This window comes from Acanthaster planci, linkage group LG07 (genome assembly GCF_054643075.1).
Source record: "Acanthaster planci isolate LZ-2023a linkage group LG07, COTS_SCS, whole genome shotgun sequence".
Classification (NCBI taxonomy): domain Eukaryota; kingdom Metazoa; phylum Echinodermata; class Asteroidea; order Valvatida; family Acanthasteridae; genus Acanthaster; species Acanthaster planci.
The window spans coordinates 2,780,659-2,796,443 of NC_141783.1; the positions used below are offsets into that span (position 1 = coordinate 2,780,659).

At 44.3% G+C, this 15,785-nt stretch overlaps 1 protein-coding gene across 3 annotated transcripts in view; it reads right to left on the reverse strand.

Annotated features, from left to right (window-relative positions):
- The window catches only part of LOC110979686 (uncharacterized), a 31,070-nt gene that overhangs the window by 6,384 nt on the left and 8,901 nt on the right, over positions 1–15,785 (reverse strand). For all 3 annotated transcript variants that reach the window (XM_087138567.1, XM_022235704.2, XM_022235705.2), the window contains exons 7-14: positions 14,931–15,064; positions 13,866–13,950; positions 13,312–13,439; positions 12,950–13,099; positions 9,366–11,110; positions 4,948–5,325; positions 3,879–4,579; positions 794–1,006 (exon numbers count right to left, since the gene is read on the reverse strand). In XM_087138567.1, the coding sequence (XP_086994693.1) occupies positions 794–1,006; positions 3,879–4,579; positions 4,948–5,325; positions 9,366–11,110; positions 12,950–13,099; positions 13,312–13,439; positions 13,866–13,950; positions 14,931–15,064 (3,534 nt within the window). The remainder of the gene's footprint in view (positions 1–793; positions 1,007–3,878; positions 4,580–4,947; positions 5,326–9,365; positions 11,111–12,949; positions 13,100–13,311; positions 13,440–13,865; positions 13,951–14,930; positions 15,065–15,785) is intronic.

Below are 15,785 nucleotides of genomic sequence, written 5' to 3' on the forward strand. Positions count from 1 at the left end.
TAACACTGTTGAATAAATCTTCACATCTCCTTAGAAAATATTGGAAGATTTTGGAAGACTGAGGAGGGTCCCTAGCAAAAAAGGGCCACGGGGGTTAGGAATAATCCATTTCAAGTGTTTACGGCTGAAACCGAATCCCAAATACTCCAGACCTCAGTCCTGTTCTTGACAGCCGATTGCTTTTGTAGCAGACATGGGAGTGCATTGAGCTTAAGTTTCTCGACTCAGGGGAACTAAATTCACGAAACTGGAGAGGATGAGAAAACCTGATGAATGGACAGGATTGGACACTACTTGATGCACCGCTGTGCTGTGACTATTATAATTTTGGCAGACGGTGACGCCATTTTGCAGAGAAGAGATTAGTCCATGCCAATGAAAACCTTTGCGTGTACTGACACTGTAATCCTCAGCTTTACCCGTCGACTAGGAATCCCGTGCTCTTAACCATAACCCTGCCAGATGCAGCACTGTGCATCAGGTAAAAAGTCCGACGCATTTTGATGCACAGGGCAATCAATGGTGGCCGAATAAACTGACCATGTTGAGACAATAGGGGCTAGTCCCATTGAACAATGCCACTGTTGGATCTTGTGGTGACTGGCGACCACAGACTCCCCGGCTGTTTGGCCTTGGGGGGGAGTTGACCTGTTGGATCTTTTTACACTGGACAGGCAAGCAAATTTGACAAAGGATGCAGTCTGATGTGTCAGGCAGGAATTCTAGCCAAGTACCCTTGGAGGATTAGGGTTCGTACGGCCACAGCACTCCACACTCCAGGATGCTATCATACCTTGGATCCATCCTCCATCTCGCCCACAGCAGACCCTCCTCCCTGCATGGAGACTGCCTGGCCTACGCTCATCTGCCCTGGCCCGGAGGACACCATCATCGTCTTCTCCATGGTGGTACCAGGTTCCCCCTCCACCAGTGCGTTCCCACTGGCTGCGCCGAGGCTCAAGCCGCTCAGGTCAAAGGCCACTGGTTGCTGTCCGTCACTTGAGCTCTGATTGGAAAATAAGAATTGTAGTAAAATATACACATGTACATATATATACATGTACTTTTCACGGTTTTCATCTTCCATTTTTTGTTTCCAAAACCATTTCCTGTTCAAGTCTGTATGGAGAAGCAGTGTTGTAGTCAAGTCCTTCACAATACAGGTGATTCACAATACAGAGCACCACCAAGAGGTTGTCATGGAAAGGCTTTCTTTTAACCCCTTGACGCCGGGACTTTTTTCTGAAAGCCGACTCCTCTTTTCAAAGTGGGGACTATTGTGGAGCTGGTGATTATGATGCAAATTCGGCCTTTTCATTTCTTGGCAAAACACAAAGGCCAATCACCATATATACAAAAGCCAGGGTATGCCTTCTTTCACCGTGTTCGCTCGAGAGTGGGCCGAGAATAATAGCTGAAAAGCGGGCTGAGGGATCTCAATTTTTACGGCGGCTCTTACTGCTTCCCAGTGCTAAGGGGTTAAACCGGCTTACTGGCCACAATTTGCATATGAGCAAGTTGACAATTTAAGGAAATGTGTGATTGATCGCAGCATTCCATGCCTAACAGAAAACCACCATTTTTATCTACACCGATACTGTCAAGATGTACTTTGCGTCAGGGACATGTTAATTTTGGGTTTTGCCCTTATCCGACATACATGTATATATTTATTTATAAATACCGTTTATTCCATGTTTGTCCGAGAGCTTGCAAAAAAATTTACAATACTAACGTGGGACTCGAACCCACGACCTCCTGCTTACTAGTGCAGACGTCTTAACCACTCGACCACCGAGCTTGCCGGGGTTGGCTGGCCGGTCTGCAAGCTCTCGGACAAGCACGGAGTATACAGTTTTACATACGTCAGGTATGGGCAAAACCTGAAACAATTCTGAATTCTAACCCTCCTTTGGTTTTACAGCACAAATGCCCACAGTCACTGGTGAGCATGTATTTTCTATATGGAACTCAAACATGCACAGGTTCAGTGTGTACACAGTAGATTGCCAGCACAAAATGACCCAGGGTCTTTTGTGCAGTCCTCTTCACTGCATTTGGTTTACTGCACAATGATGCACATGAAACAGTGAAGCACAGTTGTTGGGCAGCACAAAAGTGCAATCTGATATTCCTGTGAGGGACTGTTGGTGCAGTGCACAACACGACACAGCTGTGCTTCTTTGAGGTGTTCACCAAATGACCCAAAGAGACCCAAAGACTTCAGCATAGGAGGGTTAACCCAGACAAAAAAATCATAACAAGTCAGGATCTCTGCTCACAGTACAGCCCGTGCAAAGAACTTTTGCCGACCATTTACCCGCAATGCACTGCGAAAGAGCACTCACCATGCCAACTTACTGGTGCCGCACAGCATTGTGAATTGCCGGTATTCCTTTCATGAAGAATTCACATTAAAGTTGCAAAGTTGTACAACAATAAAGGAATGTTTTTGTCACCACTGAATAGCCTGTGACTTGGCTTCAGACTGAATGACCTGTGATGGACTTGCAGGGACTTGTGGTGGCCCTTACCACACTACCAGGAAGTCTTCTGAAGTGGTTAGATTTGGATTTAAAGTACGACGCTCGGCTCACTACATCCTTCAAATAATTTCTATATTCACCTCAAGGAAAGGCTCTGTTTACTGTACAGACATTACTCCAGTAATGAGTACTCGCACACTCTGAGGAACTTCCAAAATATCTTATTTATAAACAAATAACTCGGGAGTCTTTGCTAATCAGGATTTCCACAGGGCAAGTTCAATCCAGGACCAGTAGTTAACATGTGGTTGGTTTAGGACGCACCTAGCACATGTGCAGTGAAGTTGAAGTGCCAACAACTCTAGTCAACTGTTGTCAAGTCATTTTGGTCGCTGGTGAGGAAAAGTGGCCCAAGCAAGGGCAAAAGAATAGACCAGTGACGTTGATCGTTTACTCGCGGCATACTGTTTTAATGCCACTTTCTTCTTAGAACTGGTCCTCTCTGCACTATGCAAATAAAACGGCTGTGAACGGCTATGGCAACCAACGGCGTGACCAACCTTGGTGGGGCTGGCCACAAATTGACATCTAGGCTAGTCCAACCATTGCCGACTAGCATGCGTTCGATCAGAGTTAGTTTAACTATGGTTAACTACAGTCCTTGATTGAACCTGCCCATATCTTCCCGTGCACTACGTGTGGCAGGCAACATGTACTTACAAATACAAGTAAGTGCTGACATTTTGAAACGATTTCTCTGAACCATTTCAATATTCCCTTTATTAAAATATTGGATCCCCTAGGGCATAAACACTAACATGATAGCAAGCAAGCACACATTCCAAGGAATCTCAGGGTAAATGAGCACTGTGGTGCACCCAGGATTTGTCACTGAGGGAGAGCGCGGAGCTCGGACTGGAATTTATCCCCCAAAATAGCTCCTGGTGCTCAAGTCCCCGCCCATCCCATACTGTGCCACAGGGGACTGGGATGTACATGTACAGAAATATCAGACATAGTACATTAAGAGGTAGGCATATACTGTATCTTCTTTTCCCGCAAGCTACTGAATGAGCATCCTTTGACTTGCTTCACTGGAAGTTTTGCACATGAGAATCGCTATTTTTCAATGTGCTATTTATTTCATTTATTTATTTATTTGCTGTCTTATTTACACAGGGTGGCCTCGTCAATTATAAAACTGCTTTCTATGAAGGCCTTGTTTCAATTTATATGAATTTAAATATATAATGTAAAGATTTGTCTGGCTGACTTGCAAATAACTGCACCAAAGGGGTAAAGGCATATGAAACTGTATACAAATTGTTGTCATGCTACGTTTGCAATCATTTTGTGAATTTGACAGCCAAACAACTTGTCTGAGGTACGTACCTGCGTCATGAACTGCATGCTGGCTGACTGTTGCTGGCTGGTCGAGGAACTCATGCTGCGGGACACAGTGATGGCACTGGGAGCTTCTCCGTCCTGCCCCGATGACGACACCACCTTCGAGGACATCTCACTCTGCGTCAGGCTCTGCGAGCTGGAGCTGTGACTGACCACAGACATGCCAGTGCTGCCCCTTGTCTGCTCCAGCAAGCTGTCACCGGTGAGTGTGAATGTCAGCTCACCGCCACCGGTTTGGTTCGAGAAGGCGTTGTCGGAGAGGTCAAGTTGCTGCAGCATGGAGGCAGCATCTGTTGTCACCTTCTGGGTGGAGGTGACCAGTTCGCTGCTGCTTGCTGCTGTCAGGCTGCTGCTGGAACTGCTGCTGCTAACCTGCCGTGTCACCGTGGACGTGCTCCCGCCGCTCATCTGACGGATCATGGACGACGACACCTCCCCGCTCATCTCACTCGAGGTGAAGGAGGCCACTCGCTGGCTGCTAACTTGTCGTGAGACTGATGTCATCGAGGAGGAAGACGATGACATCTCCCCACTCATCTGTCTCGTGACGGACATCGTGCCATTGCTGGTCACCTCCCCGTCTGGAGTGATAGTGAATGATGCCAATTGCCCGCCACTGCTCGTTTCCCTCATAACTGACGTTTGCTGTGAGGACTGGAAGCTACTTGATGACTGCATCTCACCACCTAGGGAAAAAAACAAAATTTGAACATCCAACTCTCCTCCAATGAAATAGACATCAGAAAAACAACCCTATCATTCTACCATCCTTCAACAATCCATTTTATTTGGAGAATTTGAGAAAGACTAGTTTTTCACATAAGATTTAACAGCCCTTGGAAACTTAAGTGCAAAGAAAGTGTCACTGGATCACGCCATGAAATGAATTTTAGATCGCGCCACGGGATGAATTTTAGAGAATTCAGAATGTTTCCTGGCAAAAAAAAGTGGAGGGAGTTAAGGTGAAGCTCATCCTACAAAATCTTCTAATCCTCCCTTAGGATTTCAAAGGATCTGGGAGTATGGTAATCAATTGCATGAGGCTGCCACAAACCTGAGATCGAGCGAATGATTTTACCATCCCCATCAGTCTCAGCTACCATCGAAACCACGCCGTCGCCCTCTGGAGTCCCGACGTTGCCATCCATCACAATCTCCTGGCCCCCAACCACTTTGACCTGGCGCACGGTGCGCGTCGTCTTCACCACCCGTGTGCTGCTGCTGCTCGACGACGATGTGAAGCTGCGGTTCACAGACACATCACCCACTCCTGATTGGATGGAGAGGGCACCCTCTGGTGACAATTCGGCCCCGTCGGTGCTCATTGTGATTGTGAAGGGGGAGTTGACGTTTTGCAAAGTACCGGTTGAAGAGAGAAGGGTCAGGGCAGAGGGTTCACTTGCGACTTGCAGAGGAGTTGCAGAGCTGGAATCTGTTGCACAAAAATTGACGAGAAAAGAACAGAAAAATGGAGAGAAATGAGCTACGAATTTCTAGAACATAAAGTGTGCACAACATGATGCGTTATTATCCCTGCTTGTCAAATCCATTCCTCATTTCTGAAGCATCACTCCAGGGAACTGCTTACAGCTTTGGCTGCAAATCAGTTCCTCGGAAGGCTGGCACCAACATGAGCCCAATGGTGCAGGTACATTGTATCCATTTCTCTTCGGCATATTTTTGAATAAATGAAAGTTGTGACAAAGTGGCTTGCTCAGGGACATGACCCCTGGCTTGGGTTCTAAATAGTCTTCACGTACATGAACATGTATGGTACCATCTGGGAGGGATGGGTCCAACGCTGTTAACCAATGAGCCAAGACAATCCAAAGAAATTATAAAAGATTTAATAAAGCTGGAACCTAATTAACAAGTACATAAATGTACATGTACAAGAACAAGATGTTTAAAACTGGGGAGAAACACAAAAAATGAATTTGGTGTTTGAAAATATTGAAATCTAATTGAAATCCAGAACTGTAAGGTTTATACAAACTTTACAGATAGCCATGTACAAACTCCCATTAACACACTCTGGCTGTTTTGAATGTGCCAACTTACCCTTCCATCACAGCTATTTGTGCAACCCAATTTCATACCTGCCTTCTCCGTGAAGTTAGATGTCAGACGGGGAGGTTTATTCACCTTGTATCCTCATTAAAATAGGGAAATTCCTGAGCATTTTGTCCATCCATACTACAGAAAGTCGGCAGCATGTACTCTCAATAACTGTCAGCTGTGTGATAGCTTGACCAATCACAACACAGCTCTTATCTTATCCTTTTGTTTTCCTGACACCACCCAAATGAAAGCGGAGCTGTGACTGGTCATTTGAACTGAGTCAAATTGGACTCTGTATAAACCTTACAGTTCTGAAAGTGATTAAAATCGGAGGATTTGGGACTGTTGGGGAATTAAGAAAACACAAAGACTGAAATAAAATTACTTGGATTTTGAACAATTCAGCACAGACAAACAGACACAATGCCTAAGTTTGTCAACCTGCCATGTTCACGCCAAAAAACAACTACAGTTTAAAATCAATGTAGACTGACCTTAACAAGCAGGGGTGAGATTGGAGGACATTGAAAATCCACGAAATAATCACCAGAAGTTTTGAGGGCCTATAAGACAGCCTGAAGTCTATGGTATACCTTTGTTTTTGCCAACAGGCATCCCTTAAAAACCATTTCTTGTGTTCTATATCAACTATCGCAGATTAAAACAATGTCATGGTAAAATTAGGTTAATGCTGATGGCGGGAATATCCTGATAAAAAATCCTGAGATCAGGAAAAATTCTGACATATCTCAGCCCTGAACAATGCAGAACTTTAGCATCTGCAACAACCTGCGTCAACTAGCATACAGCATGCTGCAGGTACATCACTCAATCAGAAGGCATGGGTGTGGCTGCAATAGGCACCCTTTGCACTGCACAGGGCAGACACGGTTTGGGTTATCCTGCCTCTGTGATTAACTGCACCAGCAATCGGTGAAGTACTTACGATTTTGAGCAAATCAGTAAAAATGTTCATGGACATGTGTACCTCACACCATGTAAATCTTGAAATATATACATACCAGACTGGATTGAATTTAAAATGCAGTTATCGATGTATACATGTACAGGAAAACTGCAAATAACCAGCAAGCAGAGATACACTGGACTGTGACATGACCCTAAATAAAGACCTCTGGCTGTGAGTGACCACTGGCCCATAAAATGCATTCCAAAATCCTGGCTGTTTGTCCTGGGCTTGTTATGTAACCTCAGAGCCACAATGACAGCAGTAGGTCAGGATTCTATTTTGCAAGCCTAATCCCAGATATCCACAGAATCCTTATCATTAACAAAAGACAGGAACCATTATGGTCCAAGGTGATCCTACAAGCTGTTACTGTATTTAATCATTCAAGGGTTAAGGACTACTGCCTTTTAATGGGGCACCTTTTAGGTACAGGTGTACACAAAACCCTACCCAATAAAAACAGATTCATGTAGTTTGAAAGATCTTCTACATGTACAAGGTAACAATTCCATGCCTCTAAGCCTGACATTTTTGTCGAAAACATAACGACGGAGGGTTTCTTTCCTCGTTCTCAAGAAAACAGAAAATGTGATGAGATGGATTTGGCCCAATTGCCAAGAAGTTTCTTCAAATATTCAGAAATCAATTTTGAAATCTCGAGACTTGCAAAACTGACATTGCTGGAGCAAACCAGAAAAATCAGGAAAAGTCCAATTTGTGCATGAATTTCATGACTGGCGATGATGATCCAACAATACAGATACTCAAAATTGTAACCAAAACAAAACATTCAGGCTTCTGACATTTATTTGGTTTGAAACTTTTCAAAAGTTCCGGCTCCTGTTTCACAAAGAGAAAGGAACAAGGAGCATCAGGGCATGGTGCCATTTACCGTTTGTGTGTCAAGTGGAAACCGGCAAGTGAGATCTAAATGAGCAACTTGAATTTCTTTTACAACACAGGGGCAATTACACTGTAAAGCACGGTGCTTCTTAATTTCAGGAAAATGGAAAAATATACCATGAGTAACATTTCCATCATGACTTTTCTCTAAGCCTGGGCAGAATATCCAAATATTCAATCAATTATCAAATACTCACAGGTGCAAAACAATACAATAAAGAGGAAAACATTTGGTTTCTCCGTAACCAAATTGCTTGCTTAAAACTTGATCCCAAACAGAAAATCACTACACTACTTTCCAATTATATGTGCCAACCATGTTTTTGTTATGATTATGTGGTTTTTTTTACTTCAATGAAAATTCCTTTTCTACAGGCTTGGCTGACCCAAAAATTTGCCACGCAGTTTAATATTTAATCCAATATCAGGTTGAATATTTGAATAACCAATTACTCAATGTGACTCTGCCCCGTTCTTCTCATGGTTAAACTTTTACAAACTCATTCAAAGTGCAAACTGATCTTGATAAGCCAATATCAGACAGTATTTGTTTTTTCAGTTTGTTTGTTTGTTGGGGTGTTTGTTTGTTTGTTGGGGTGTTTGTTTGTTTGTTTGTTTGTTGGGGTGTTGGGGGTTGTTGGGTTGCTTGTTTGTTTGTTTGTTTGTTTGTTTTGTTTACTATGTTCTAATTTCAAATTGAAACAAGTGAACAACCAATGTGGTGGGTAGAAAAGGGGAACCTGTATACAAAGACTATGAACTTTGGGATGGAAAAATCATAAAGTTCTGGATCAAAACACAGACTTTTCATAAGTTTCTAAAACTGACAAAATTCCAAGATTTTCTGCACTCTTCGTCCAAATACAATGAAGTTTAACCTTAAAGACACCCATGTATTTCAATACTTTTCATTTTACTGTTGGACATCTGCATGGAGAAGGCTCACTTACAAGTTATAACCTTGGTCGTTGCAAAATGGACAACAGAACAAAACACAATAAAGCACAATTTGGGAAAATGGACCGTAAATGTGGCAAGATGGATTTTTAGACAGAATTTACAAACTTGAGGCAATTAAATTGTATTTTTGCTTGTAAACACAAAAATACCTTGTCAGCTGAGTGACCCACCAACTGACGGACCTACCCACCGTACCAGCTGGCCACGCTGATTTGTTTGCAAAGGTGCACTTTACGTTCACTCACAGCACTGCGGATACCAGTGTAAACGGTTGAGCAGTCCACTGTATTACTGTTTGCCGGTCTGGGAACCAGACTACTTTTTCCATCACAGCAAGTTCATGCGGCCGTGATATGGTATTCACCGATCACAAAGGATGGCTACTTTTTAAAAGTCTAATTGATCGGTGCCAGAGGAGGACAGGCCGTTCCGGAAATTCCAGATGACACCCCGCCCCCGAATGAGAACTAACTCTACCCGTGTGCCGATGTACATGTACAAATTCTCCTCATTATTTTTTTTCACGATTTTTGCAACTGTAAACATTAATACAATAATATTGCAGTGATTCGTCTTACCTGTGGTGTCTAGCAAGCCGGACTGCATAAGTGTCTCTTCCCCGGGGGGTTCAACTATCAAACTTCCGTTGGTGTCTAGAGCAGTGCCATCGCTCAAAGAGACATCTGTAGGAGCCTGGTCTGCCGATGGGGGTGCCTCTGCTATCACAAAGCTTGTGAATTCGGTTGGTGAGTGGTCTGGGAGAGATGCGGCACTGATGGGATCGGTGGATGGCACCTCAAATTGGGCTGCAGCCGAAGTGATTTCAAACTTGGGTTCCCTCGCCTCAGAGCTCGTCATCACAAAGCTGGTGAATTCGGTTGGTGAGTGGTCTGTGAGAGACGCGGCACTGATGGGATCGGTAGATGGCACCTCGGTTGGGGGTGCAGCTGATGTGATTTCAAATGCAAGTCCCTCATCGTGGAAGCCTGTCGTTACAAAATTGGTGAATTCAGTTGGTGAGTGGTCTGTGAGAGATGTGGCACTGACGGGATCGGTAGACGGAACTTCGGTTGCAGGTGCAGCCGATGCAATTTTGAACGTAGGTGCCTCATCCTGGGAGCCTGTCACAAAATTGGTGAATTCGGTAGGTGAGTGGTCTGTGAGAGATGCGGTGTTGATTGGATCGGTAGATGGCACCTCAACTTTGGCTGTGGCCGACGCGATTACAAACGATGGTTCCTCTGTCTGGGAGCTTGACATGGTACCAAAGGAATCATCCATATTAGATGGAGTCTGGTCCCCGGCTGGGGTTAAGTAATTGGTACTCGGGGTGGTGTTTACAGTGTCAAAGCTCAGAAACTCAGTCTGATCTGCGCTGTTGGGACTGGTTACTGAGTGGAATGACATGGAAACTTCATCAGGATGAGGGGTTCCTGCGAGGGACAAGCTGGCAGTGGATATGAAACTATTGGGGCCGTCGTACCCAGCTGGTGTTAAAGTGGAGGTGTTGGCAGGGGGTTCAAATAGCTCTTCACTTACTACTGGGGTGCTGGAGAGGTTCGTACCGACGACCTTCTCTGGTGAACGATGTGGTGTACCGGGAGAGGACTTGTCAGTGCCTACCAAGGTTGGGATTATATTTGATTTTGGTGCTTGCTCGGAATTTTTGTCCATGATGTTTTGTCCATCATCTTGTTCGGGAAATAGAGGATTGGAATGAGTCACAGGCATTTCGACTTGTGTCACGAAATCTGGCTGAAGGCCGTCAACAAGAGCATCGCTCCGTGCTGCCTGTGGGACTGCTTCGACGTTGGGCTGCGCGATGGCCGTCACAAAGTCATCGTCGAATCGTGGCTGGTCATCGGGTGCAGTGGTCTCCGCATTCATGTTTCTGTTGGGGCTTGGCGCGCTGATATCCTCCTCCGGAGCTGATTTGATGAAGGCCACCGGTGCCGCTCCAAAATCGGATTCGAACCCCACCGTCTTGTCGGGCAACTCTGACTTGGCTGGCGGGGGCACTATATTAGCTGGCTGCTCTTGTTTTGCCGGCGAGGTCTTCTTGGTCTCCCCAGGGGGGATAAAGTCGTCCTCGAATCCAGCGGGTGGGTTCTTTTGGATTGGCAAGGGGGGTTCTCCTTCGTCCTCTTTGCTGGACTCCGAGGACTCCTGCAGGGCGGCCGGCTTGAGCGTGTTCCAGCGAGCTTCAAAATCAGGCATGTCCACCCGGTCCCGGTTATTCTTGAGGTACATGATGAGGTCGTGCAGTTCCTTCATGGAAGGGCGGATATCGGCCTCCAACCAGCAGTACATCATGATCTCAAACCTGAGAAACAAGAAATAAATCGTCATGGCTGACAGACCATTCCTTTATGGATGGAAGAAGGCAAACCCATACTCCTGATGTGCCCTAACGTAGCCCCGCCCCTAGTGTGGTACACTTTAATTTTCCTTTTGCCTCAAGTGCCTTTTACTAGAATAGTATATTTTCACCTCATACTTTGAAATAAGTGAAATGTCATCAAACTCTTGATATTCCTGTTCATAAATCTCGAGTTTAGGTACCCGCTACAAAGTTCCAATGAAACTTGATTTGGGCCCAATTTTTCCCATTTTTGAAGTACAAAATGGACTCTTTTAAAATGTGCCCCCCCAACTAACAAAACACAAGTAATTTTCTGACAAACCTGTCATTGGGTGTGAATGATAAAATAATAAAATACAAAACCTAAAACAAAAAACAAGTAACCAAAAAGAAAAACAAGGTCTACAGTGTATGTACAAACTTGTAATGTGCATTATAGCAATAGGCACGGGACATCAACAGGGAGAGTTGAACAGGATTAGACAGTACATGAGGAGGAGGCATAGCATTGTACAGATAATGCAACTTGAGTTTTCGTCGAACAGTAGTGTTCAAACTGGATCTTTTGAGAGACGGTGGTAAAGTATTATGGGCCCAGGGATGTTGTTGTTTTTTGAAACGCAGATGTTCTTTGTCCGGTTATGTGGAAATACAAGTTATATGATACTCCAATAACACATCCTTGTCAATAAAGGAAAAGCAGGGGTGTGAGTGGCCACTTTAACTTAAAGCTGAAAACGGCTAGCAAAAAGCTGACATATTAAAAGTTCCCATACGTTTGTAAACAGTGCACAAAAAAGGTTGAAATTGAGGGTCAACATCTAAACCAAAAAAAGCTGAAATCAGCTAAAAAGCTGAATTTTTTCATACCCCTGGAAAACTCAATCATTTGTCGTTTGTGCATTAAGTTCCTTTGAGGCAACAAAATTACTCAGAGTTCATAGACGGGTGCCGAAGACCAGACCTGCGTACTCCACAACGAACAATATTCCGGGATTTTGATTTCAAATAAAAAGTTGCTGAGAAATGTTTTTGGAATTGGGCCTAAATTCAGTGCGCTAACCTTACACACCTAGTGTAGACTTGTGAACAAAAGGTGTCCACACAATGCAGGAAAGGAAGACATTCTGTGGACTTACACATGTCCACAGGACGTTTCCCCTTCTCTGAAAAAGAAGTTTAGAGGCATTTTGGGGTTGGGGTCATCCGTCCTAAAAGGAAGAGGGATAGTCAAGGAAACCGTGGAAAAAAAAAACAGCTGAAAAATCGTGTTCCCAGTTCAAGAAAAAGGAGTATTTTCACTGAGGTCTCCTGATGGCACAAAAAGAAAGGAATGTCCACACTAGGTACATGTATGAAAGGCACGTGAGTGTGCGCACATGTGTCACGTCAATGTGCTGGCCTCTAATGACAATTTTCAAAAATGTGCCCTCCTATGCTGAAGTCACTCTTTGGGTCACTTGGTAAACACCCCAAAGAAGCACAGCTGCGTCATGTTGTGCACGGCACCAACATGCAAGAGAGTGACCTTGGGCCAGGTACACATTTGTGCTGCAAAACCAAAGGAGGGTTAACACGCAGCACTGGAAATGGCCTTCTTTCACCGTGTTCTTCAAAATGACGGTTTGTCAGAAAGACTAACTTCACAGGGAGTCTTTTCAACAATAACTTGGTCGGTTACTTTTTGGACCACTGCAAATGATGGACTGCACCTCTTGAGTCTTGATTCCAACCATACTGTCTTCTACTTCAGTGGTCTTGGGGGCATGGAAAGGATTCAAGTACAACACGGATACTCACCATCTGGAAGCGTAGTGGATCTTCAGGTTGGGCTTGTCCACTCGGATCTCTTGTTCCTTCACCACCTGCTGGAGCACCTGCTCGTCTGTTAGCTTGGCGTACGGCCGCTTGGCGCCGGTGGACAGCTCCAGCATCATGATGCCGAAGGACCTGGCAGGTTGAAGTGAGCGAGAAGACGTGTCAGACAGAACACTTCTGATTTACGTATCATTTCTACGACTGAAAATGAAATTACAAATGGCAGTCTCTGATGTCCAAACGAGGGGAAGTCGTCTACCCAAGAAGGCCATAATGGCTTCGAACTGTGGACAGGGGTTCAAACTATGGAGTGCCAGACTGGACAATATTTGGTTCTTACTCACCAGACATTGGATTCTTTGGTGACCTTCTTCGTCTTGACCGAGCCGTCGTCCTTCAGGTCAATGACCTCCGGGCCCAGCCATCGGATGGGTATGGCTTGACTGTTGTCTCTGGTGATGTAGTAATCGTCCTGGTCAGGGGAAAGATAGGACAAGGTATCATAGACCATCATAAATAACAGTTATCCAAATGTCTGTGAAAGAATTCAAATATACTCAGGTGGGACTCAAACCCACAACTTCCCGCTACCTAAATTGTAGATATCTTACCACTCAAACTGGCCAGCTAACCCGGACAAGCTCAACGGTTGAGTGGTGAGGCATCTGCACTAGTGAGCAAGAGGTCAAGGGTTTGAGTCCCACCAAGGCATGTTTATGAATTCGGACACGTGTTCGGACACACTGATCCAACAATGTCAGCAAATACAGGTCTGTGAAGCACAAAAATTAACATTCCCCCGACACCAAAATGGCATCTTACGACAAGCACGAGGATGTCATTTTATTTTATTTCAGAGGTAATAATTTGATAAATTGACAAGAGATTAAAAACTTACGGGGTACTTCTCAAGGGCAAGGCCGTAATCGCCGATCTTGACCGAGGTGTCTGCACATACTTGGCAATTGCGAGTCGCAAGATCACTGCCAACAAAAAATTTAAATGTCCCTCCGTGAGACTCAAAAGAAAAAAAGACTGAAAAAAAAAACTGTTAGGGAAGGGTCTCTGAATGTGCTGATGGAAAGGCAGGTAGATGTACAGTTTGAATGAAAGATTCTACAAATTGGACGGTAACATGCCGTCAACTTCAGATATAAGAAATGTCGCTTTGTAAACCTGGCAAAAGCAGTTCTTTGCTATGGAGGTGACAAACAGTCAAGTTTGTCATTTTGTTTTGGTCACGGCTGATCTAGCTTTAACATAAGAATGTAGAGTTTTGATACGGACACCAACGCCGAAAATGGCGCCAAAAATGAAACAAAGTGAAATTTGAAACTGGTTAAAATTATGAAATTATTCAGGGTTCTGACGGTGGATTTGCTGAACCCCCAGAACCCAATCAGATCGTCTTTAGCCCTAACCCTCCAGGTTTTCTGTACTAGAAACAGTACTGAACCTAACAAAGTTCAACAGATGCAACTTGTATCTCCAAGGGGGTCACCGTAATGACTGGCACGTGACTGGATAGAATCTGTTAAACTCCAACAGGTAAAGGATGTCGAAGGTCTTGGCAATATACAAGTGACTTGCAGAGTAGTATGTATCAAACCTGACAAAAATCAAGCACAGTCTAACACAAGGTAACACTAGCCAGTCACTCCATGGAGTAACCGCTGTGTGTCCCCACTCAAACAAAATCCAACACCATCATCCTAGGCCTTCGTTCCTCAATCCAACAAAGTTGAACATTGCGTTAATAACGTATGGTCAACACTTGACAAAACCCACAGTTGGAGTTGGAGGGACTTGGGTGGTTTGGATTAAGTATGAAACCTTGCTTAGCAAAGAAATTTTTTTTAAACAAAAAAACCCAGAATACCAACTGCAATGTCATGCATTATAGTTGACTTGCGACTGGCTCTCGGCTCTTACATTTGCTGAGTGATTTACTGCCGATGCTTACATGTAAATGAAGTCAGCCTGGTGCAGCCACATCAGGCCGCTGACCATGTCTGCGGCCATCTTGAGCTGGATGTCTTGCTGGGCCATCTGTTGGACCTCGCCCCGATGTTTCCACAGATAGGACTTGAGGTCTCCCTACGATCCGGAAAAGGTACGTTCTTATGGACAAGTTTTGTCCCCACCATATGCCAGTCTCCAAGGTTGAGATGTGCAGGTGAGGGACAGTTTGGACACAAATGTGACCAGCTCCACAAAAATGGGTATTATGGGCCATTCTTTTCATACACATTTGAATTGGCTACATTATAAGCTTTCATTTGGTGTAGGTTTGAACCGTGTGGCATTTTGCAAGCTGGAGATATATTGATTTTTGCATAATCATACCATACACATTATCAGAACTGCTTTCAGAGATATAGCCATTTAAACATAGCAACCCATTAACCCACAGCAACAGTCAGATTTCTTGTATGAATTGTGAAAGTACTGATACAATAGACGCCATTAAAACAAGAAGTAAAAAATCACCTTGCCCCTTAAAAAAGCCCTTAGTGTGAAACAGCACAACCCTTTAATAAGTGTTACTACTTGTTGCTACAGTACACCTGAATGAGAAGCCCCCAAAAAACAACATCGACGTCAAACCAAACCAAACAAGATATTGTTAATTTTAGAGCAATATGCCTCAGTGTGGTGAATTCTTAACGGTCAGATTCAAAAGTAATTCTGTTTTACATTTTGGTTAATGGATTGACCAATATTTGAAGTTGAGGGAATTTTCACTTCTTCCCTTCAAAATCTTACTGGACTTGTGCATTGCTGATTTCACATGTATCGTTTCACCCCGCACTATACG